This window comes from Salvelinus fontinalis, chromosome 11, assembly GCF_029448725.1.
Source record: "Salvelinus fontinalis isolate EN_2023a chromosome 11, ASM2944872v1, whole genome shotgun sequence".
Taxonomy (NCBI): Eukaryota; Metazoa; Chordata; class Actinopteri; order Salmoniformes; family Salmonidae; genus Salvelinus; species Salvelinus fontinalis.
The window spans coordinates 41,033,390-41,056,470 of NC_074675.1; the positions used below are offsets into that span (position 1 = coordinate 41,033,390).

At 42.3% G+C, this 23,081-nt stretch overlaps 2 protein-coding genes across 2 annotated transcripts in view; both read left to right on the forward strand.

Annotated features, from left to right (window-relative positions):
• The first annotated feature begins 6,068 nt into the window (after window positions 1–6,068).
• The window catches only part of LOC129866104 (chordin-like), a 36,197-nt gene continuing 19,184 nt past the window's right edge, over window positions 6,069–23,081 (forward strand). Inside the window, 7 exon segments of the mRNA XM_055939279.1 lie at window positions 6,069–6,728; window positions 6,731–7,246; window positions 16,295–16,308; window positions 18,220–18,416; window positions 19,817–19,920; window positions 20,779–20,905; window positions 21,585–21,731. Coding sequence (XP_055795254.1) covers window positions 6,699–6,728; window positions 6,731–7,246; window positions 16,295–16,308; window positions 18,220–18,416; window positions 19,817–19,920; window positions 20,779–20,905; window positions 21,585–21,731 — 1,135 coding nt within the window. The 5' untranslated portion in view covers window positions 6,069–6,698.
• Window positions 7,257–12,222, forward strand: LOC129866099 (fibronectin type III and SPRY domain-containing protein 2-like). Its single transcript, XM_055939272.1, has 4 exons — window positions 7,257–7,533; window positions 7,818–7,877; window positions 8,031–8,294; window positions 10,998–12,222. The coding sequence occupies exons 1-4, from the start codon at window positions 7,470–7,472 to the stop codon at window positions 11,552–11,554; spliced, it is 945 nt and encodes a 314-aa protein (XP_055795247.1). The 5' UTR covers window positions 7,257–7,469; the 3' UTR covers window positions 11,555–12,222.

A 23,081-nucleotide genomic window follows, 5' to 3' on the forward strand; every position in this document is an offset into this window, starting at 1 on the left:
GCCTTAACAGGAAGCCAGTGTAGGGAAGCTAGCACTGGAGTAATATGAACAAATTTCTTGGTTCTAGTCAGGATTCTAGCAGCCGTATTTAGCACTAACGGAAGTTTATTTAGTGCTTTATCCTGGTAGCCGGAAAGTAGAGCATTGCAGTAGTCTAACCTAGAAGTAACAAATGCATGGATTAATTTTTCTGCATCATTTTTGGACAGAAAATTTCAGATTTTTGCAATGTTACGTAGATGGAAAAAAGCTGTCCTTGAAACAGTCTTGATATGTTCGTCAAAAGAGAGATCAGGGTCAAGAGTAACGCCGAGGTCCTTCACAGTTTTATTTGAGACGACTTTACAACCATCAAGATTAATTGTCAGATTTAACAGAAGATCTCTTTGTTTCTTGGGACCTAGAACAAGCATCTCTGTTTTGTCCGAGTTTAAAAGTAGAAAGTTTTCAGCCATCCACTTCCTTATGTCTGAAACACAGGCTTCTAGCGAGGGCAATTTTGGGGCTTCACCATGTTTCATTGAAATGTACAGCTGTGTGTCATCCGCATAGCAGTGAAAGTTAACATTATGTTTTCGAATAACACCCCCAAGAGGTAAAATATATAGTGAAAACAATAGTGGTCCTAAAACGGAACCTTGAGGAACACCGAAATGTACAGTTGATTTGTCAGAGGACAAACCATTCACAGAGACAAACTGATATCTTTCCGACAGATAAGATCTAAACCAGGCCAGAACTTGTCCGTGTAGGCCAATTTGGATTTCCAGTCTCTCCAAAAGAATGTGGTGATCGATGGTGTCAAAGGCAGCACTAAGGTCTAGTAGCACGAGGACAGATGCAGAGCCTCGGTCTGACGCCATTAAAAGGTCATTTACCACCTTCACAAGTGCAGTCTCAGTGCTATGATAGGGTCTAAAACCAGACTGAAGCATTTCGTATACATTGTTTGTCTTCAGGAAGGCAGTGAGTTGCTGCGCAACAGCTTTTTCAAAAAAAATTGAGAGGAATGGAAGATTTGATATAGGCCGATAGTTTTTTATATTTTCCGGGTCAAGGTTTGGCTTTTTCAAGAGAGGCTTTATTACTGCCACTTTTAGTGAGTTTGGTACACATCCGGTGGATAGAGAGCCATTTATTATGTTCAACATAGGAGGGCCAAGCACATGAAGCAGCTCTTTCAGTAGTTTAGTTGGAATAGGATCCAGTATGCAGCTTGAAGGTTTAGAGGCCATGATTATTTTCATCATTGTGTCAAGAGATATAGTACTAAAACACTTAAGTGTCTCTCCCGATCCCAGGCCCTGGCAGAGCTGTGCAGATCCAGGACAGCTAAGCCCTGGAGGAATACGCAGATTTAAAGAGGAGTCCGTAATTTGCTTTCTAATGATCATGATCTTTTCCTCAAAGAAGTTCAAAGTTCAAAGAAGTTCATGAATTTATTACTGCTGAAGTGAAAGCCATCCTCTCTTGGGGAATGCTGCTTTTTAGTTAGCTTTGCAACAGTATCAAAAATAAATTTTGGATTGTTCTTATTTTCCTCAATGTCTCATGTTTGGAGAGAGCGTGCAATTGACATCCTGACTGCAAGAATGTCCACCAGAGCTATTACCAGAGAATTTAATGTTAATTTCTCTACCATTTCTCTACCATAAGCCGCCTCCAACATCATTTGGCAGTACGTCCAACCGGCCTCACAACCGCAAACCATGTGTATGGCGTTGTGTGGGCTAGCGGTTTGCTGATGTCAACGTTGTGAACAGAGTAGCCCCATGGTGGCAATGGGGTTATGGTATGGGCAGGCATAAGCTACGACAACGAACACAATTGCATTTTATTGATGGCAATTTGAATGCACAAAAATACTGTGACGAGATCCTGAGGCCAATTGTGAGTCCTATATTTTTAAGGTACAGTATATGTCACCAACAGATGCATATCTGTATTCCCAGTCAAGTGAAATCCATAGATTAGGACCTAATGAATTTAATTCAATTGACTGATTTAATTCAATCCCATATGAACTATATCTCTGTAAAAATCTTTGAAATTGTTGCATGTTGCATTTATATTTGTGTTCAGTATATATAAAACAGATAAGATACACACAATGTGTAAGTCTGTCTCTCACCATGGCAACTTCCAGGTCCTTCATGTTGTTCATGTTTCTCCTGGCATGTGTGTCTCACACAAAGTCGATTGATCTCGTTTGGACGTTGGGTACCTTAGAAGAAACCACGAGCAACAGCAGGAGTAGATGTCCTAAAGGATTGAAGAGCAGAGATTATTTAGGTCTAGGATTACAATGGTGAATGTGTCCCAGACTAAAACCAAGATGGCCTCTGTTTCTCCAGATTTGACCACATTTACACAATCTGTTTCTGCCTAATGTTTCTTACGCAGGGTGTTTCTTGGAGACTTTTTTGCAACTCTTTTAACACAGGAGCCAAGCCAAGTGTTATCTCACACTGTATCTTGAGAATTGGCACATTTGTATTACTGTCCATAGATTACCCAACACTCTTCTGGGGAACTGAGCTGGTCTTCCTTGCTTCAACAAGTTCTGCTCAATAACAAAAAGAATGCCAAGTTCCATTCTCTGATATCCCTGTGGTCCAACAAAAGACCATAACAGATATCTCATCTTCCATATATAAAATCAAAGTTCAAAATTCTATTGGGCAAGTCTTAACATGATATTTCTATGTATGACCTTAAAAGGATAGGCCCATAAGACAAAGTTGGACAAAAACAATTATACCAAATAGAATATTTACTATGAAACTGATGTGTATATTTCTCCTTAAACATGTTTATTGTTTTGCACAAAGGAAAGATCATCAGTCAGATGCCTAAAATATGTATTGGGGTACATTTTAAAATACACACAATATATATACAAAAGTATGTGGACGCCCCTTCACATTAGTAGATTCGGCTATTTCAGCCACACCCGTTGCTGACAGGTGTATAAAATCAAGCACGCAGCCATGAAATCTCCAAACATTGTCAGTAGATAGGCCTTACTGAATAGCCCAGTGACTTTCTATGTGGCACAGTCATAGGATGCCACCTTTCCCACAAATCCGTTTGTCAAATTTCTGCCTCGCTAGAGCTGCCCTGGTCACCTGTAAGTGCTGTTATTGTTAAGTGGAAATGTCCAGGAGCAACCTGTTCAGCTGTTAAGTGATAGGCCATCCAAGCCCACAGAACTGAACCGCTGAGTGCTGAAGCGCGTAAAAATCGTCTGTCTTTGGTTGCAACACTCACTACCGAGTTCCAAACTGCCTCTGGAAGCAATGTCAACTCAAGAACTGTTCATCAGGAGCTTTATTAAATGGATTTCCATGGCCGAACAGCCACACACAAGCCTAAGATCATCATGCGCAATGCCAAGCGTCAGCTGGAGTGGTGTAAAGCTTACCGCCATTGGACTCTGGAGCAGTGGAAAAGTTCTATGGAGTGATAAATCACGCTTCACCATCTGGCAGTCCGACGGACGAATCTGGGTTTGGCGGATGCCAGGAGAACGCTATCTGCCCGAATGCATAGTGTCAACTGTAAAGTTTGGTGGAGGAGGAATAATGGTCTGGGGCTGTTTTTCATGGTTCGAGCTCCTTAGTTCCAGTGAATGGAAATCTTAACGCTACAGCATACAATGACATTTTACACGATTCTTTGGCAACAGTTGGGGGAAGGCCCTTTCCTGTTTCAGCATGACAATACCCCGTGCACAAAGCAAGGTCCATACAGAAATGGTTTGTCGAGATCGGTGTGGAAGGACTTGACTGGCCTGCACAGAGCCCTGACAACCCCACCGAACACCTTTGGGATGAATTGGAACACCGACTGCAAGCCAGGCCTAATCGCCCAACATCAGTGCTGACCTCACTAATGATCTTGTGGCTGAATGGAAGCCAGTCCCCGCAGCAATGTTCCAACATCTAGTGGAAATCCTTCCCAGAAGAGTGGAGGCTGTTATAGCAGCAAACTCCATATTAATGCCCATGATTTTGGAATGAGACGTTCGACCAGCAAGTGTCCACATACTTTTGGTAATGTAGTGTATTCCAATAAAGAAATGCATGTCAATGAATAATGCACACAATTCCCCTTTGTATGTCACATGTTATGTTAGTGTGTCACATTTTCAGTAAAGGTCAAATTTTCACCATGCATATACTTATTCTCTTAATATATCATCACTTGAGGGGTCTAATAAACCACGCTGATAACAAAAACATAAATAATTCACATTGCATGTGTATTAGTATCTTATGATGATAGGCCTATTGCAAAGCGCAGTTGGATACCCACTGCTTAAAGCCATAACTCGCTCCTGTGCGCATGACGCCCCTCAATAGCAGCCTTTTATTCCATGGTGCTCGTCCCCATGTTCCATTTAATCCAGGAGGGAAATCATAGGAGTTTGTGACACCGTTATAAAGGGATTAAAGTCTCTTATATTCCACGGCTGGCTGTCCCCCTGTCTACGGTGCACACATAAGCGAAACAATTTAACATGTCCCCCTGAGAACTCTCCCAAAAGCGGTATGAAACGGGATACGTGCACAGGAAAACAAATCTGAATAGAACAAGACAAACCGGTTTTCTTTTAGCTCAAAAAAGATAAAATAATATGATTATCGTTTGATAATCTATTTCCTACATTGTCATTATGCCTGTGAGTAGGCCTAGGCAAACTCAATTCCCTTTCATGGGTTAATAGATAATCTAATCCCTAGGATATTGATAATGTATCTGAATGTATCGAGGCTATAGCCTAATCTACCACACTGGATTTTGCTTGCTAAGAAATGGCCTTTGGACATGCATACTGCTGTCACGCCGTGACCATAGAGAGCCCTTGGTTCTCTATGGTGTTGTAGGTCAGGGCGTGACTAGGGGGTGTTCTAGTCTTTTCACTTCTATGTTGGTGGTCTTGGTATGGTTCCCAATTAGAGGCAGCTGATGTTTGTTCTCTCTAATTGGGGATCATACTTAAGTTCTCCATTGTTCCCACCTGGGTTGTGGGAAATTGTTTGTGTTAGTGTGTTTAGCACTACGGCTTTCACGTTCGTTTTATGTTTGTTTATGGTTTTGGTAGTTTCACTATATAATAAAGTATGTGGAACTCAGCTCACGCTACGCCTTGGTCCGCTCTGTACAACGAACGTGACAACTGCGTGCAGGTTTGGTCAGCACTGAGCACTCTCATGCCACCTACATTATCTACTCCAACTCCTGCCACACACACTGTGAATTATGCTGATATCAAGATTGGATTAAAATCAGTGCTTGGCGTTTAGAGTGAAAGACACTAGAAATAGTTCAGTGGAGAGATAAGCCCCCTATCTCTCTGCCCAGCTGCAGTAGTCCTCCTATATTATACAGTATATATAATAATATATACCATTTTGTAAACACTTTTATCCAAATAGGGGCATATATTTTTACTTACAGGTGGTCCCGGAAATCAAATCCACTATACTGGTGTTGCAAGCGCCATGCTCTACCAACTGAGCTCCCTCTTTATCCTCCTGCTTCCCCTCTTTCCTCCTCCTACTTCCTACCCCTCCTCCATCCTGCACCCTTTCACCCCAGAAGCCCACTTTTAGCTGACCCCAACCTGGTCCTAGTGTTGTGGAGTGGCCCGGGGAACAATGACCCCACCAGCCCATATGGAGACAGACAGAAAGTGTACCCACGGTGATAGAGCTGGGTCAGATCTTTAAATTCACATCATGTAGCAAAACCCCTTTCAGAGAATCCACGTAGTACAGGAGGAGACACAGAGAGAGGGAAACAGAAAGGAAAAGGTTTGCATGACAAATTAGTGTCTATGAGTGTCTGCGTGTGACCATTACATGAATCACTAGTGTGTGTGTGTGTGTGTGTGTGTGTGTGTGTGTGTGTGTGTGTGTGTGTGTGTGTGTGTGTGTGTGTGTGTGTGTGTGTGTGTGTGTGTGTGTGTGTGTGTGTGTGCGTGTGTGTGTGTGTGTGTGTTCATTCAGTGGGCCGGCTTTACTGACGTCTTTATGGAAGCCCATTACCATGGCAACGGCAAGCAATGAGTGTCTAATAAAAGCCTGCTCTCTTCTATGGCTGTTGCTCTCTCTCTCTCTTTCTCCTATTTGCCTTTCTCTTTCTCTGTTTTATTTATTTTCTTTTCCTCTGTCTGTCTTGCCAACCTACGTAGCACAGCATGCTCAACATCAGCATAGGGAGATAGATAGAACACCAAAAGTGAGGCAGAAGAAAAGGACAGAAATATGTCTAGCTCTAACATCTCACTCCGTGTGAATGCAGCCTGCTGTGTCATCCATCATCCATCTGTTTGGGGGACATCTTTGATCTGTCAAAGAAGAGGATCTTTGATTTACCAGAGTTGGATATCTTTGTGACCTGTTGAGGAAAAATCTCTTTTGAAATCTACTAGAAAAGGATATCTTTGTACAGTGGGGGATCTCTCCTCATTGTGTATTTCTAAGGAGGATAGGAGAGCGTGTGTCCTTCGTGTTGGCCAAGGCAAGGCTCTCGGAATACTGTAATGGTTAAAGACTTGATTCAGGGATGGCCCCCTTACTACTGAATTATCGACAGTACATGTTGACTGTAGATACAGGTTCACTATGCTGACCTTTGCTTTGTCGAAGGCAAAAACAATATGACAAATGTCATATGATATTGAGCTATAAATGCATTCAACTCAACTTTTCATCTGCCAATAATGCGTAGGACACCACCCCGTCTTGACGGAACACAACAAAAGAACGACAAGCAGCAGGGTGAGGAAGAAGAGGAGGAAAAAGAGGCGGAAGAGGAAGAGAAGGGAGAAGAGGAGGGTCATCATGATTTGGCTAAATCTTCTCTATGCCCGTCCTGTAGGCGTGGTTTTGACGTTGCCCTTCTCCTGCCATGCTCCCATACCCTGTGTGGGCGCTGTGTAGGAGGTGGAGAAGGGGCAGGGCGATGTGTAGAGGGGGCAGGGCAATGTGTACTGGATGAGGAAGGGGACGGTGTGTGCCATGCTTCCCGCGGTGGCACCTGTTCTGCCCACCACCGCTCTACCAGTACGCCTGTGTGTGCTGTGCTGTGCCCTTGCTGTCGCTACCCTGTGGAGCTGCCATGCTGGGAGTGGGCTTCTGCCACCTGTTGCCTGCCCCCTGACCCCACCCTGACCCCTGGGTGGACAGCCAGTAGTGCTGGGGACCAGGCGGAAGGAGGGATGAAGGCCTTCTCACAGGTAACTAAGCTTGTTCTTTTCTTTTCATGTTGGATAGGTAGGCTTATTTCATCTTTGTTTTAGACAAGTGAGAGGCACACAAGCCTTATGGAAGCACAATCTTTTCCCATTGCCCTATTCAATCTTTGGATGCATACAGGTCACACCTTCCAAGTGACCCAGTGACTTAAGCCTCCCTAACACACCTTCCCATTCCTTCCCACCCCACCTCCACTAATCCCACATGCAGAGGAATCCATTCGGCAGAGACAAAGAGGATGTCACGGACCAGATCACTGCTGCATATGGTGAGTGAAATGGCACCTTGACAGTTAGTCTAGGTTAGACACATGTGAGCTCAAGGTTTAAGCTGGGAGACATGCCAGGCAGTTATTGTTGTTGCTGTTACTCTTCACGGTGTTGGGCTTCTAGTTCCTCTGAATACTGGCAGGCCTCATGGGAAAGGGAGAATGAAGTGGGTTAAGGAGAATCTGGCAGGCTTACTTCCCTACATGCTTTACTGAGTAAGGCTTTAAATGGTGCCAACTGTGTTGTCTGTTTCTCTTTTCTCTCTGCGTATCCATGGATGCAGGCTCACCACTGGAGGGTACTATAGACCTACGAGAGGAGGAGATGGAACAGTCTGTCTCAGGTCAGTGAGTCCAATGCAAGACTCTTTATCCAAGGATGTCTTGATATACTGTGTAGAAGAAGAGTAAAAATACAAATGTTATTAATTGCAATGCCCCTGGTTAGAGGAAATCAGGTTTCACCTGCTCTTTCATCTTCATCTCTCCCTTCCCAGGTCTGACATTCACCCTGGACCCCTCTGCTGCTGCTCCATCCCTCCATCTCTCCACCTCTTCTCTCACTGTGACCTTCCACGGACCAAGCCCTCCGCCACTACCCTCTCGCCATCATGGAAACAGGGTCACAGGGTCAGTAACGAGCACTGAATCCCAGGAGTCTGCCCCCCAGCCCCTCCCTCAGGTGTGTGGGGACGTGGTCATCGTCAGGGGTCAGTTCTACTGGGAGGTGGATGTCTGCAACAGCACCCTCTACCGGATAGGTGAGGAAGTGCACCCTAATTCACCTGGCCATGATTTACTGGTAGTGGCAGAACAAGTACAAATCCCTGCATTGATAATAGTACTCTTAGCCTCTGGCATGCTGATAAATTCCTACTGATGGAGATAAATATGAATTTCCATGGGCTACATTTCTTACCCAATCATGTGGCGGTTGTAGCCTACGAATACATACAGGCAGTCTTGTGCAAATGCACCCGCACACAGGACACAGGCTCTGTCCTACATAAAGTTTATTCACATCCTTCAACTCTGCTCTGTGGTGCCACCGAGTGGTGAACAGGATGTCAGCAGGGATATACCAGCGCTTGGCTGAACCACTAAACAATTGCATTTTTTATTGAACAATTTAATTTTGGCTTACAAGGCATATGGACATCTGCTCTCTGTAAACAAGAGAAAACTTTAATAATTTAGCCCAGCAACAAACCATAAACAATCTGTTGATTTGCATTAAATATGACAGAAATGTGCAGCTTCATCATTAACTGTAGGGAGTCAGGCCAAATACCTATTAGTGGTTGTTGACCATGATGACTGGCACTGTGGACAGAGCTGTACTTAGGGAATAGGGATACTTAGCGAGGTAATACGGGATGGGAACCGCATTGGTATTTCACATATTATTGCTCACTCATGCCTATCTCACATGAAAAATACTACAGTTTACTGTAGAATACTACAGTACTTTCTATAGAATTCAGTAGTAAACTGTACTATACTGTAGAATACTATACTACACACTGTAGTATATCTCTATTATGTGTAGTACTTACTACAGAATGGTGTAGTATACTGTAAAATACTATAGTAAATACTACGGTGTACTACAGACCACAAACACTACATTAAAAAACACTACTGTCTGCAAAAACACTACAGTAATTACTATAGTGTATATACTACAGTATTTAATTTGCCCTGCTCATTCCTCTCCCCCATATCCTAATATGTTCCACCCATAAGTGAGAAACCTACATGCCAATTATAGTCCATGTATTGTGTTCCTTACGGAAGCCCTGAACTGTCTGTTCAGACCTTAGTCCTACCTACAGGTTATGGAAAATTTGCTCTTTGAGTATTTTGTCCTTTAGATTTCCTCAAGGACAAAGCCCCCACTGCTATGTCAAAGATAATAAACCAAAAACTGACTTTTATTACAATACTGTCTGCAAAAACACTACAATATATATATTTTTGTAATTATTTAACCTTCATTTAAACAGAGAGTCACATTGAGATGAAACATCTATTTTACCAGAGAGCCCTGTATACATTATAATAAAACATACACATACACTATAGTTCAATAGTTCGGGGTCACTTAGAAATGTTCTTGTTTTTGAAATAAAGGCACATTTTTTGTCCATTAAAATAACATCAAATTGATCAGAAATACAGTGTAGACATTGTTAATGTTGTAAATGACTATTGTAACTGGAAACGGCAGATTTTTTATGGAATATCTACATAGGCGTACTGGCAGCTTCATTAAATAGTACCCGCAAAACACCAGTCTCAACGTCAACTGTGAAGAGGCGACTCTGGGATGCTGGCCTTCTAAGCTGAGTTCCTCTGTCCAGTGTATGTGTTCTTTTGCCCATCTTAATATTTTATTTTTATTGGCCAGTCTGAGATATGGCTTTTTCTTTGCAACTCTGCTTAGAAGGCCAGCATCCCGGAGTCGCCTCTTCACTGTTGACGTTGAGACTGGTGTTTTGCGGGTACTATTTAATGAAGCTGCCAGTTGGGGACTTGTGAGGCGTCTGTTTCTCAAACTAGACACTCTAATGTACTTGGCCTCCCACTACTCTTTCTATTCTGGTTAGGGCCAGTTTGCTCTGTTCTGTGAAGGGAGCAGTACACAGTGTTGTACGAAATCTTCAGTTTCTTGAAAATTTCTAGCCTTCATTTCTCAGAACAAGAATAGACTGATGAGTTTCAGAAGAAAGGTCTTTGTTTCTAGCCATTTTGAGCCTGTAATTGAGCCCACAAATTCTGATGCTCCAGATACTCAACTAGTCTAAAGATGGCCAGTTTTATTGCTTCTTTAATCAGAACAACAGTTTTCATCTGTGCTAACATAATTTCAAAAGGGTTTGCTAATGATCAATTAGCCTTTTAAAATGATAAACTTGGATTAGCTAACACAACGTGCCATTGGAACACAGGAGTGATGGTTGCTGATAATGGGCCTCTGTACGCCTATGTAGATATTCCATTAAAAACCAGCCGTTTCCAGCTACAATAGTCATTTACAACATTAACAATGTCTACACTGTATTTCTGATCAATGTTATTTTAATGGACAAAAAAAATGTTTTTCTTTCAAAAACAAGGACATTTCTAAGAACCCCAACTTTTTTGAATGGTAGCGCATATATAACTATATGAAGAAAAAAGAATTGTGGCGGCCACGCACTGCCGCTGATAAATACATATTGGGGAAACACTGTGGGTGTGTGGGTGCCAGTCTGTCTCTACTCCAATCAACATGTTTTTATTCAGGCCAACTAAGGCAACAACTAAGTAGCGTTGTTGAGTGCAAAAACAGTCAGGCATACAGACTATCCTATTTCATGGTGACATTGCAAAGTTTATTGGCACAATATTTGAAGACATAATTTCCCATGATGTCTTCTTTGTGACACAGAAAGCAACCACCTTTCCTATTTTCCATACAGGAGTGAGCTCATTGGACGATGCTTGCGGCTGGTGGCTGGAAAGGCGGGGCTTGTCCTTCTCCACTGTGTATGATAACCGTCGGGAGCCCTTATGTGTCGTGCCACCCCAGATCAAGACCCTAGGGCTGTTCCTCAACATGGGTGGAGGGACGCTGAGCTTCCACAACCCTCTGACCCAGGAGCACCTGGCCACCCTACCAACTCGCTTCAGCCATGCTGGGGTACGTCCCGCTCTGGGGCTGGGCCAGGGCAGGCTGAGGCTCCACTGTGGCCTACCCCCTCCACCCCACGTTTTTCTCAGCCGAGCATCCGACTATAGAGGGCCTACTGGAGCTGGTGGGGGTCGCTGGCGCAGAGACATGCCCTTCCGATCTGTACGGATGGTCATCCAGAAGTTTGAGGAGCTGGCGGTGTCAGATTCTGACTCAGGGCTGGTGTCCAGTTTTGGGTCATCCTGCTCCACTTTGGCTGAACCAGGCCCAGGCCTCAGCTTCAGCCTCAGCCCAGGAGCAGCTCTCCATTCTGGGAAAGAGGGGAAGGAGGCTGGGGCAGAGTGACATATGGAGGACAGAGTGTAGTACCTTGTACAATGATGGGCCTCTACCCTGCTGGTGATAGGAGCAACCTGCTACCACATCACGCTGTCACATCGTCACATTGCAAATAGGTTGTCACAAGGTTGGTCATGACAATGTGTGACAAATTTGGGATAAACTTGTGAGATGGAAGGACCATTCTTCTGCTGTATGATGGGAGAAAAGTGAATAACACACCAACTCTTTGGGATGAGTTTGATGTTTGGATGACCATTTCCATGTGTAATTTCCCATCTCTGAAGAACTCTCTGTGACTTCTCCCCAGGACGCTGGGCTTCCTCTCAGCTACACAACCCCTGGAGGTTTGGGGCTGGGCCAGCACTCTGTGGGGGTGTTAGGAGGATGTCTCACTGGGGGTCCCACACTCTGGTGTGGGGGTTGATTGTAGGACAGTAGGGTTGATACGGATGGTGGTGGTGTGTGTGTGTGAGGATGTGTGTGTGTGTGTGTGTGTGTGTGTGTGTGTGTGTGTGTGTGTGTGTGTGTGTGTGTGTGTGAGGATGTGAGGCGTGGTAGTCAGTGGCGGTAACACTACCAGTATTGACTCAGGGTCACAAAGACAGGTGGTAACGTACGTTTATCCCGCAGGACGTGTGTTTGTGTGTGTGTGTCTGTGGGGGGGGGGGGGGGGGGGGGGGGGGGGGGGGTGCATGCATGCATGGGCTGGGCCCAGAAGACCTCTGATGACCACAGGACGGACCCTAACGACTTCAAAAGACAGGCAGGGAGAGAGAGAATGAGAAAGATAAAGGGAAGGAGTAGGCCTTTATAGAAATGTAGCAGGTGGAGAGATGGTTGGAGCAGGAATAAGTCAGAAATGTTAGATTGTTTGTCCACTTGATAGTGATATTCAATCCTACTGCAACATTATTTGTCTGGTCATCTGAACCAGGAAGTAGTATTAAAGAGGGATTTCCCTCTGTCCCATCCTGTCTTTCCATGATCTCTCTTTTCTCTTTTTCTGCTGTTTGCATGTTCTGGAACGGACACTGGTATCATTTGGTCAGATCATCCAGATTGTAAATCAGCTGTAAATCACATTGTAAAAAAAAGAAGGTTTTTAGCAGGAATAAAAATGTGCAACCAACAAAATGGGTCCTCGACTCTTGAGAACTATCAATTTAAAATAAAGTGCGGAAGTAATTTCACTCTTATAAACAAAATTAGATGCGGATGATGCAGAATTCAAAGGCGCTCAGTAATGGTGTTTCTGCCGGATTGGGGGGGGGGGGTGATTCAAGCCTGGTGTTTGCTTATCGAGGGGGGAACAGATCTGTAAGCAACATGGGAGCAGCTGTAGAAAAGAACAACCAAATAGACTTTTATGCTACCCTTTTGGCGCCAAAGTGTAGGCCGAGTTATAGTAGTGTAACGACCCTGGGTTTATAAGCGCGGAAATCGACTCTGTCTCACGAGCATGCTTTTGCGGCACAGTCGATAGCGCGCCGGACTTCGGGCTTAGAAGGTCGAGGGTTCGAGACCTGCTCCCGGTTGTTTCATTACAGTAGTATAACGGACAGACCGGTCTGGTAAAATTAAATAATTAAGCCTAGGCTTAAACTACTGTATCAGCTATAGCCTAATACAGTAGGCTGCTACAGTGGCGACTTGGAGCGAGGCAATTCTACAAACATGCAGTGAGAGAAATCACAGGTGGATCCAAGGCGTCAAAGACAAGCTTTGTTGTGGCCCCCTTACCACATTTCCAGGCCTACTGTGTTTGGAGATGGCTTCTGGTCGCTAATTGCATGGAGGGCGATAATTAGACTCACACAATCTCTATCTAAGGAACCCTCGGAAATGGATTGTGAGAAAAATACAACAAGAGCAACAATTCAATTCGCACATCCCCTGTTCGCTTTCATTTCGCCGTTTCGGGCAGGGTCTGCTAATTGATTCCGAGCGTTCATTACATGAATAAACATAAATTCTAACCAGACCGGCATTTACATTTTGAGTGGGTGTTCTCTACTTTCCATTGCTAGGAGTAACACAAGAATTAGCCTGACAAGACCAAGTCGTGTGGGCCTGGTTAGTCTTATTACCATCATTATCTACATCAGCATAACAGTAGCTATAAAGACATCATCCCTTATCGTTTTGTTGTTCTGTCAGTTGCCATTAAGAACCAAATTGGAGGCAGTAAAAGGTTCTTCCTCGAGACACATCCTGGTTTTAATTGACCTCATAATGAATCAATGTAGATGATTACTTCTGGCCGATTAGTTCGGACATACTTTATATGTTATAATTTATACAACGTTTAATTTATAAACACTGGCATGGTTATTCAATCACTAGCATGTTCTTTTCTTCCATCATTAGGCTAAATAATATCCACCACCTCCAAGAGTCATATTAACGGTTTCAACAAGGGTAAAATAAAATGAGTCATCGTATTTCTGACGACGCTCCATAAAAGCGAACTGACTAATCAGTGAGCAACTTTACTTTTTTCTGATCTATTCTTAAGAAACAAAATTCCGTCTCTATGTCTGTACTTGATAACGCGAGCAGTGGTCCAATGAGAGCGCGAGGGGAACAGATTTCCATACTACATTCAGCGCATTTGTTCTGGTTTGTTTCACGACACTTACGCTTGAGTCAGAAATGTAGGTTGAAATGAGATACATCACGAAAAAGCTCAATCTCTCAGGTGCCACAGGGGGTTAAATGTGCGTGCATTAAAGTAGGACAGAAATTGTACAGTGACCTCGTTGTCAAGTTCTGCCATGTGATCAGTGTACATAAAACGGTGATGTGGAACAGGTGGTGTCAGGGGGCGCCCTGTAACCGGTTGGTACACATCTGCTAGGCTATCATGAGTCCCCTGCTCCCCCTCCTCGCTGTATATTCACACCTCCAGTATAATCCAGCCAGCAAACAGGATGCGGTCCCGAATGTGTGCCAGTCAGACAGAAAGAGGAGGGAGGGACGAGGTTTCTGGGGTAGTACGCAAATGAAACAACATGCGCTGCTGCGTTTATGCACTTTCTGATGTCTGTATTCGACACCAACAGCAAATACACAGAGAAGAGGCATGATTGCGTAATCAAAAGCACCAACATGTTCTCACATAGGCGTCTGATTCTTCGATATGGTCCTATTTTAGGCTTCGAGTGTGTCCTATCTTCAGGGAGAACATATTGGACAACACTTTAACTATAAAGAGACATGGTGTCTGGTTTATAGTAGGTTTTGTCTGATCAGAATTGTAACTTTACTCGCTCATAAAACGACTGTAAACTCCAGGCTAGGCTACTTTCATTCTTGAAATTAGTGCGAGAGGGATACTATTTTTGAAATCTACAGTTAAGGGCAAACTCTACACAATCTACCGAGATGGGCTAACTACACTTTTCAACCCTCAACCCAGAATCCTTCTGTTTTAGATATCAAATAATAGGAGGTTTTACAATAGACCCAATAATATGGCAACATTAAAGAATGTCTTACAACACCCAGAATCTGTAAACCAAATGTTTTATGATCTCAAGCACATCCACATATATCATTTTTGGAGTTCAGAAAAGTGCACCTATAGCAAGCCATGCGTGTAGGGCAATACACAAAAGCTCCCCTCATTACCCTGTGAGACTCGTATAATATAAATAAATGTGTTGTGTTAGCTCCAATAGACAATTTGATACCCAATGTAATGAATCGGTCGGTCCAACATTAAATAAAAGCGGCGGTTATCACTCAGTGATGAAGTGCAAATAGACCATCATCGATTCCATTCACGGGTGCGCGCCGTGAACGGAGTAGAGGGGAACCCGGGTGTGAATTAATTCACCTCAATGGAAGTCTCTCACAGCCACATAATGTGACATACACTTTGTCCTCACACATACAATACACTAAGTCAAATCAAATGTTATTTGTTCCGTACACATATTTTGCAGATGTTATCGCAGGTGCAGCGAAATGCGTATGTTTCTAGCTCCAAAAGTGCAGTAATATCTAACAATACAAAACGATACACACAAATCCCCAAATAAATAAAAATAAAGAAATTAAGAGATATCAGAACATGCAATGTCGGGGTCCAGAATAAAACATATATTTAAAAAATAATAATAATACAAATACGTGTGTGTATATATATGTGTATATATATGTGTATATATATGTGTATATATATATATATACACACACGTATTTGTATTATTATAATTTTTTTAAATATATGTATATATATAAATAATGTGTAAGTATGTGTGTGAACTTTTTATGTACTTTCAACAGAAACTGGCGTGTCATTTGAAGAACAGATGTGTACTTTTTAAACAATGTTTATTTACTCTTCAATTTCGGCTACAATGTCTCTCTACAGCCTATACACAAGGGGACAATATACATGATTTTCTATTCCAATACATTGACAGATATTTAGGGGTTCCCACATTCACTTCTATCTCCACCTACACTGGCTATGGGGAACTAGCCTTTAAATACAAACGGATGCAGAAAATAGGATGCAATTAGATTAAAGTAGCCTAAGACTAGTGCTGCCACAATCATCATATAATCATGTATCCGACAAGTATGGACAATAACCGTGAACAAAAAATATATATCGACATCATTGTCTTAATATATTAATTTTAGGAGAAGGGGATTCAACCTCCTATGCAAGTAGATATAGTATAGTGAATAGCAGTTTTGATTTTTACATGATGGCACGGTTGGGAGGAAAAGCTTTATTTCCAAAAGTTGCAAGCAGTCAAAACCATTTGTTTTTGAGACAGGGGTGTCACCAAAGCTGTGTTGTATGCATTAGGTATGATGTCATATTTTCAAAGATGCATTATGATGCATTAGGCCTACAATTTTTTGTTTGTTGCAAAAACCGTTACCCAAAATGCCATAATGTCACAGCACTACCTAACACTTTAGAAAACGTAATTTTGGATGTAGGCATATATGCTTCGAGACATCGTTTTGCTGTTCCTTCCTTTTCATAGTCCTTGTTTATAGCCCTTGTTAGAGCTAGGGTCACTCGGGCAGAATAGGAGACGTGCTGGTTTCTTATTGAATGGGTTAGGTTATCGCCATTGAGCATATCGTCATGTTTAGCATGTGGATGGATTGGGGAGGGGTTGGAGGCGAGAGGCTCGCGCAGTTTCCGGAGCGCGACAGACAAAGCTACAATCAGTGATAGATATATGGTTCTTCTCTAAACAGCCTGATTCACAGCCTGACCCCCAAACAGCCTGATTCACAGCCTGGCCCCCAAGCCCCCTTCAATTATGGATACTTTATTTTGGTTGTTTTATTATTCGTTGGGGTAGTTTGGGACTTTGGGAAAGAAACGCACACAGTGTTCAGTCGGTGACCCTTTAGGCTACAATAAGCAAATGAATAAGCAAAGATTTAAATGAGCTATTATGTGCCATTATTGTTATTATTATTATTATTATTATTATTATCATTACTGTATTATCATCCTATTCTGTCTAATGGTGGTGGTTGTCCTTTATTTGCACTCACTGGGGGATGATTACTGTTCCACAGACTGACTGATTGGCGAGACCCTTGCTGTGAACTTCCTCAAATAAATCTCTTTGCGCACTTCACTACAGTAATATAAATTTGACCAGCAGAGCGCTAGTGATGCTTCCCTATGGACCAAGACTGAAGCCTCTTGAAAGCATTCTCCAACACATTCTCGCGCCAATGGAACATGGAGGAGTGTGAAGCATATTGCTCAATTTACATCAAACCTAAATAAAATGTTGTATATCATTTTCACTTTGATAACAACACGATAACGTTTTTATAAACAAAATAGTAAATAATGAGTCAATATTGTCGATGACTTCAGACATTCTTATTCAATGTGAATCGGATGAAGGGCAGAAACTTTGCCTAAATAGAGGTCTAGAACAGTAGTCCTACACTATCCAAAACAGGATTACATTGAGTTGTAACTTTATAACGACATAGGAGTTCAATCGAACCGTTGGCTTACAAATAGGCTACACAAACGCACGACTGTTCAGGTAGGAATGGTGGTTATTTGAAGCTGAAGTTAATATGGCCCAAAATGAATAAATAGCTAAATAAAAAATGCCATTCTGTGATAGAGGACCAACATACATTGAAACACGTCGCATGAACTATTCAAACTATGTTCATTTGTTTCTGTTAAGTCACTTAGGTCTGAACTCCAGACGCAGTTGTATAAATAGAGAAAATGCTGCACACAGACACACAGAAACACATTCCGCCCTCGCCTACTGTAGGTTAAAGCCTTGGAGATAGCGGTATAGGCTCTAGGTATAGGACGTTCATCTAACCCCACCCACTCCTTTATTTCTCACCCCTCCCTGCCGATGCCTGCTCCAAGTGTCAGGGAAAGTATAAAGTGGGAAGGGACCCGCACGGACGGGACATACGCTTCCGGGCTGGTACAGTCATTGCCTCAGAAAACCTACTAACTCTTTCGTCACTTTCTCTGATTTTCTCTCTCGCATAACTTGGGAGACTTAATTTTCTGAATAGGAATATTCAATACCATCAACGAATAGGCTATCTGGTGACTTGGATGCTAACATATCCATGATCATTTAGGGAAGGTGTATTACTGGAGTGACAACTTACCTACACGTGAAAGCTTCAAGAACAAAAAAGGAAAAGAGAAACCGGAGCGAGTTTTGGATGCTGCCCCTCTCCAGTATGCAGACCCGCGGAGCGCTGACTTCCTTGATGTGCGTGATGAGTTGCGCGTGGCTGCACTCTGGACTGGCCTCACGGCTGAAGTCTCCCATTCTGCCCATCCAGTCGGAGAGGGAGCCTTTAACATCCAAGGGCATGTCAGGTGAGCCAAGATGCCTTTTCTACTTCAGTCAAAGTCGCCTATTTTCAGGCTGAATATCTGAATTCAAAGAATTACCTATAATGACTCCTGCTGCGTTTTGAATTCTGGCAGGGGCATCTCAGCTCTATAGTCTAGCCTAGTGCTCGTTTGCTAATCTGCCAAATATACGTTTGAATGTATAGCCTGATATGTCTATAGCTTTTTAAGATCGTCATTAAACTATCATTTTGTATATCAAAGTGTCTGGATCAGGATCAGACCTCTTCTCCTTATTATCGTCCCAATCTTTTCTTTCTTGCATCTTCCTCAACCTGCCCACTGTTATGGTTACTTCATGAACAAACTTGCAGAAAACATATTAGTCATAGACACTGAGAAGCCATCTGGTTCACATGCAGGGCTTTAAACTGCTTGTTAGGCCCACTGAGACCATGGGAGTGAGAAGTCAAGGCGTTAGTGCGGTGTATTAACAACTGCCACTAATAACGTTTATCCAATCCTGGAAACTGTAATCAATCGACATTCCATTCCATTACTGCAGTTATTTAGTGTCCTTCTCTGGCTGTGCCAAGCAGTGATTTAAATTGCAGTGAGTTGTGCGGGAAAGCTTGGTGATCTGTCTAACTCTAACGCGACTGGATTGTTTAAAGTGTAGTCACTTAATGAAAGAATAATGCGAACCAGGTTGTTAGCTAGCAGCTACGGCAACCGCACAATATCAAATGAACAGCAGTGACCTTGGAACCCGGGAGCTTCACCCCCAGGCTGCGGTGGTGGGCCTGAGGTGCTAAGGTGACTGCGGTATCTTGAAACGTGGGAGGGATGCAACCATATGGAGCTCGGCAGGGGAGGGTTGTGGCGCAAACACTTGTTCCTGGGGCTATTTTTATTCAGGCTTTGTTATAATGTAATACTTTTATTAATACCACTTTTCCAATCATTTGAAATACTCGAAACCAAACACGTCAATTCGTTTCCATTACATAGCCCCTGGTAGGCTATCCAAAAGCGCATTCCTTGTATTTCTCTATCCAAATGGCTTGGTATTTGTTTTGTGAATGGTATTTTTATATTAATTTAAGGGCCCCCTGCACCGTTTAAATGAAACAGGATGCGCCTGTGAGCTCTGGTATCCAGTCCATCCACCCAACCAGCCGCGGAATTAATTATCTGTCAAACATCCACAGTCTGGCTGCACAGGATACTATTTTTGTCGTCCTGTCTGACACCATTGTGGGAATATGCAGTCTTTCACTTTGCAGTGAACTGTCCAGTACACATCCAATTGTCAAGTGCATAGGCCTGGCTCTCACATTACTCACCAGTTTTACATTTAGATGTGGACTGTACCAACTGCTAGTGTATTGTTGTCTTAATGGGTTCTTCTGGTCTGATTGCAGGATGTTCATTCGGAGGAAGATTTTATTCTCTGGAGGACACTTGGCACCCTGACCTCGGGGAGCCGTTTGGGGTCATGCACTGTGTCCAATGTTACTGTGAGACAGTAAGTAATACCCTTCATAACAACAAGCCTAGTAGAATACATGTCAATCTTGGATAGTGGATCCATACTGTAGGCCTACGCAGTGGTGTAAAGTACTTAAGAATAAATACTTTAAAGTACTACTTAAGTAGTTTTGGGGTATCTGTATTTTACTATTTATATTTTTTACAACTTTTACTTTTACTTCATTCCTTAAGAAAATATTGTACTTTTTACTCCGTACATTTTCATTGACACCCCAAAGTACTCATTACTTTTTGAATGCTCAGCTGGACAGGAAAAAGGTCCAAATCATGCACTTATCAACAGAACATCCCTGGTCATCCCTGCTGCCTTTGATCTGTTGGACTCATTAAACACACATGCTTAATTTGTAAACGATGTCTAAATGTTGGATTGTGCCCCTGGATATCCGTCAATTTAAAAAACAAGAAAATGCTGCTGTCTGGTTTGCTTAATTTAAGGAATTTGAAATGATTTATACTTTTACTTTTAGCAGTTACATTTACTTTTGATAATTAAGTATATTTTAAACCAAATACTTTTAGACTTACTTTAGTAGAATTGTACTGGGTGAATTTCACTTTTACTTGAGTAATTTTCTATTAAGGTATCTTTAATTTATCTCAAGTATGACAGTTGGGTACTTTTCCACAAATGGGCCTAGTACTATCAATGGACAGAAATTGGACATCAAATAATTAACTCATTAATTATAAACAAATCAATTACCAAAATCATCTCCTTATCCTAGTGCCCCCAAAATGACCCCATTTAACAAATATCATCAGGCCTGTTTGATACAGAGTTGAGGTCAGCGTGGATGAACAGTTGTTGTTTTCTATCTATTCTTTTCAGCAAAGGGGTCGTAAGGGTAAGGTGTTGGGAAAGGTGAGCTGTAAGAACATCAAGCAGGACTGTCTTGAGCCTAGCTGTGATGACCCAGTGCTGCTACCTGGACAATGCTGCAAGACCTGCCCCAAAGGTAACCCTTACAAGCCTACTAACTGTTGCTCTCCCTCTCTCTCTCTCTCTTTCTCTCTCTTTCTCTCTCTCTATGTCTGGACTCTTTGATGATGATCTGTGTGTGACTAAGAGCCTGTCTCTGTCTCGTAGTGTGTGTGTGTGTGTTTCTCAGTATGCTTTTCAGTGTGTCTGTACTTCAGTGTGTGTGAGTCGTCTGTCAGATTGTGTGTTAGTGTGTGAAGCGCTGAAATGTGCTCTTGACATCAGGACACATAGTGGTGTGGAAGAGCCGGTCATTGTTGGGATTGCACGCCAGTGTCACTGCCAACCCTCCTCCGCTCCTCAGACTAAGAAACAAACCTTGTTACCGTGGCACCCAGACAAGCCAACGAGGGATTGGAGTAGACACCTGGAGAGAAGAAGATGGAGGGAGAAATTAGAGAGGGAGAGAATTAGGAATGACTGAAAGAACACTTGTCTGAATTTTGGATCAGCATTTTAGAATTATTCCTCTCCTCTCTTTCACTCTGTAACTCTCACTCTTTCACTCTGTAACTCTCACTCTTTCTAGCTGTTTCACTCATTCAACATTTTCTGTTATTTTCCTTACTTCATGTTAAAGTAATGCCAACCTGTAGGTGTTGTTTAAATATCCCACCGCCTCACACGTTGTGCCCCTGGGTGTTGTGCTTGTCCAGGCGATGTGGACAGGAAGCAAGTGGAGGCAATGTTTGATGGCTTCGAGTACTTCCAGGAGAAGGAGAAAGAGGATGACCTGCACAAGACCTACAATGACCGCTCATACCTCAGCTCTGAGGACATTTCCCCTGGGGAGAGTCGCACTGGTGAGCATGCACACTCACCCGCACGACCCAACGCATACAAACACACATACTGTACATTCATGCATGGACTTACATCATTGACATTTAGCCATTTAGCAGAGAGACTTACAGGAGAAATGAAGTGCCTTGCTCAACGGCACATCGACAGATTTGGTCACCTTATCGGTTCAGGGATTCAAACCAGTGACCTTTTGGTTACTGGTCCACTGCTCTTAACCGCTAGGCTACCTGCAATGGAAATACACACACACATATTATACATGCAGTACATGGATAAACAGCACATGGATATACAGTACATGGATATGCAGTACATAGATATACAGTACATGGATATACAGTACATGGATATACATTACATGGATATACATTACATAGATATACATTACATGGATATGCAGTACATGGATATGCAGTACATGAATATACATGACATAGATATACAGTACATGGATATACATCACATAGATATACAGTACACGGATATACATTACGTAGATATACAGTACATGGATATGCAGTACATAGATATACAGTACATGGATATACAGTACATGGATATACATTACATAGATATACAGTACATGGATATACATTACATGGATATACAGTACATGGATATACATGACATAGCTATACAGTACATGGATATGCAGTAAATGGATATACAGTACATGGATATACAGTACGTGGATATACAGTACATAAATATACAGTACATGGATATACATTACATAGATATACAGTACATGGATATGCAGTACATAGATATACAGTACATGGATATACAGTACGTGGATATACAGTACATATATATACAGTACATGGATATACATTACATAGATATACAGTACATGGATATGCAGTACATAGATATGCAGTACATGGATATACATTACATAGATATACAGTACATGGATATACATTACATGGATATACAGCACATGGATATACATTACATAGATATACAGTACATGGATATGCAGTACATGGATAAACAGTACATGGATATACAGTACATGGATATACATGACATAGATATACAGTACATGGATATACATTACATAGATATACAGCACATGGATATGCAGTACATGGATATACATTACATAGATATACAGTACATGGATATACATTACATAGATATACAGTACATGGATATACATTACATAGATATACAGTACATGGATATGCAGTACATGGATATACATTACATAGATATACAGTACATGGATATGCAGTACATAGATATACAGTACATGGATATACAGTACGTGGATATACAGTACACGGATATGCAGTACATGGATATACATTACATAGATATACAGTACATGGATATGCAGTACA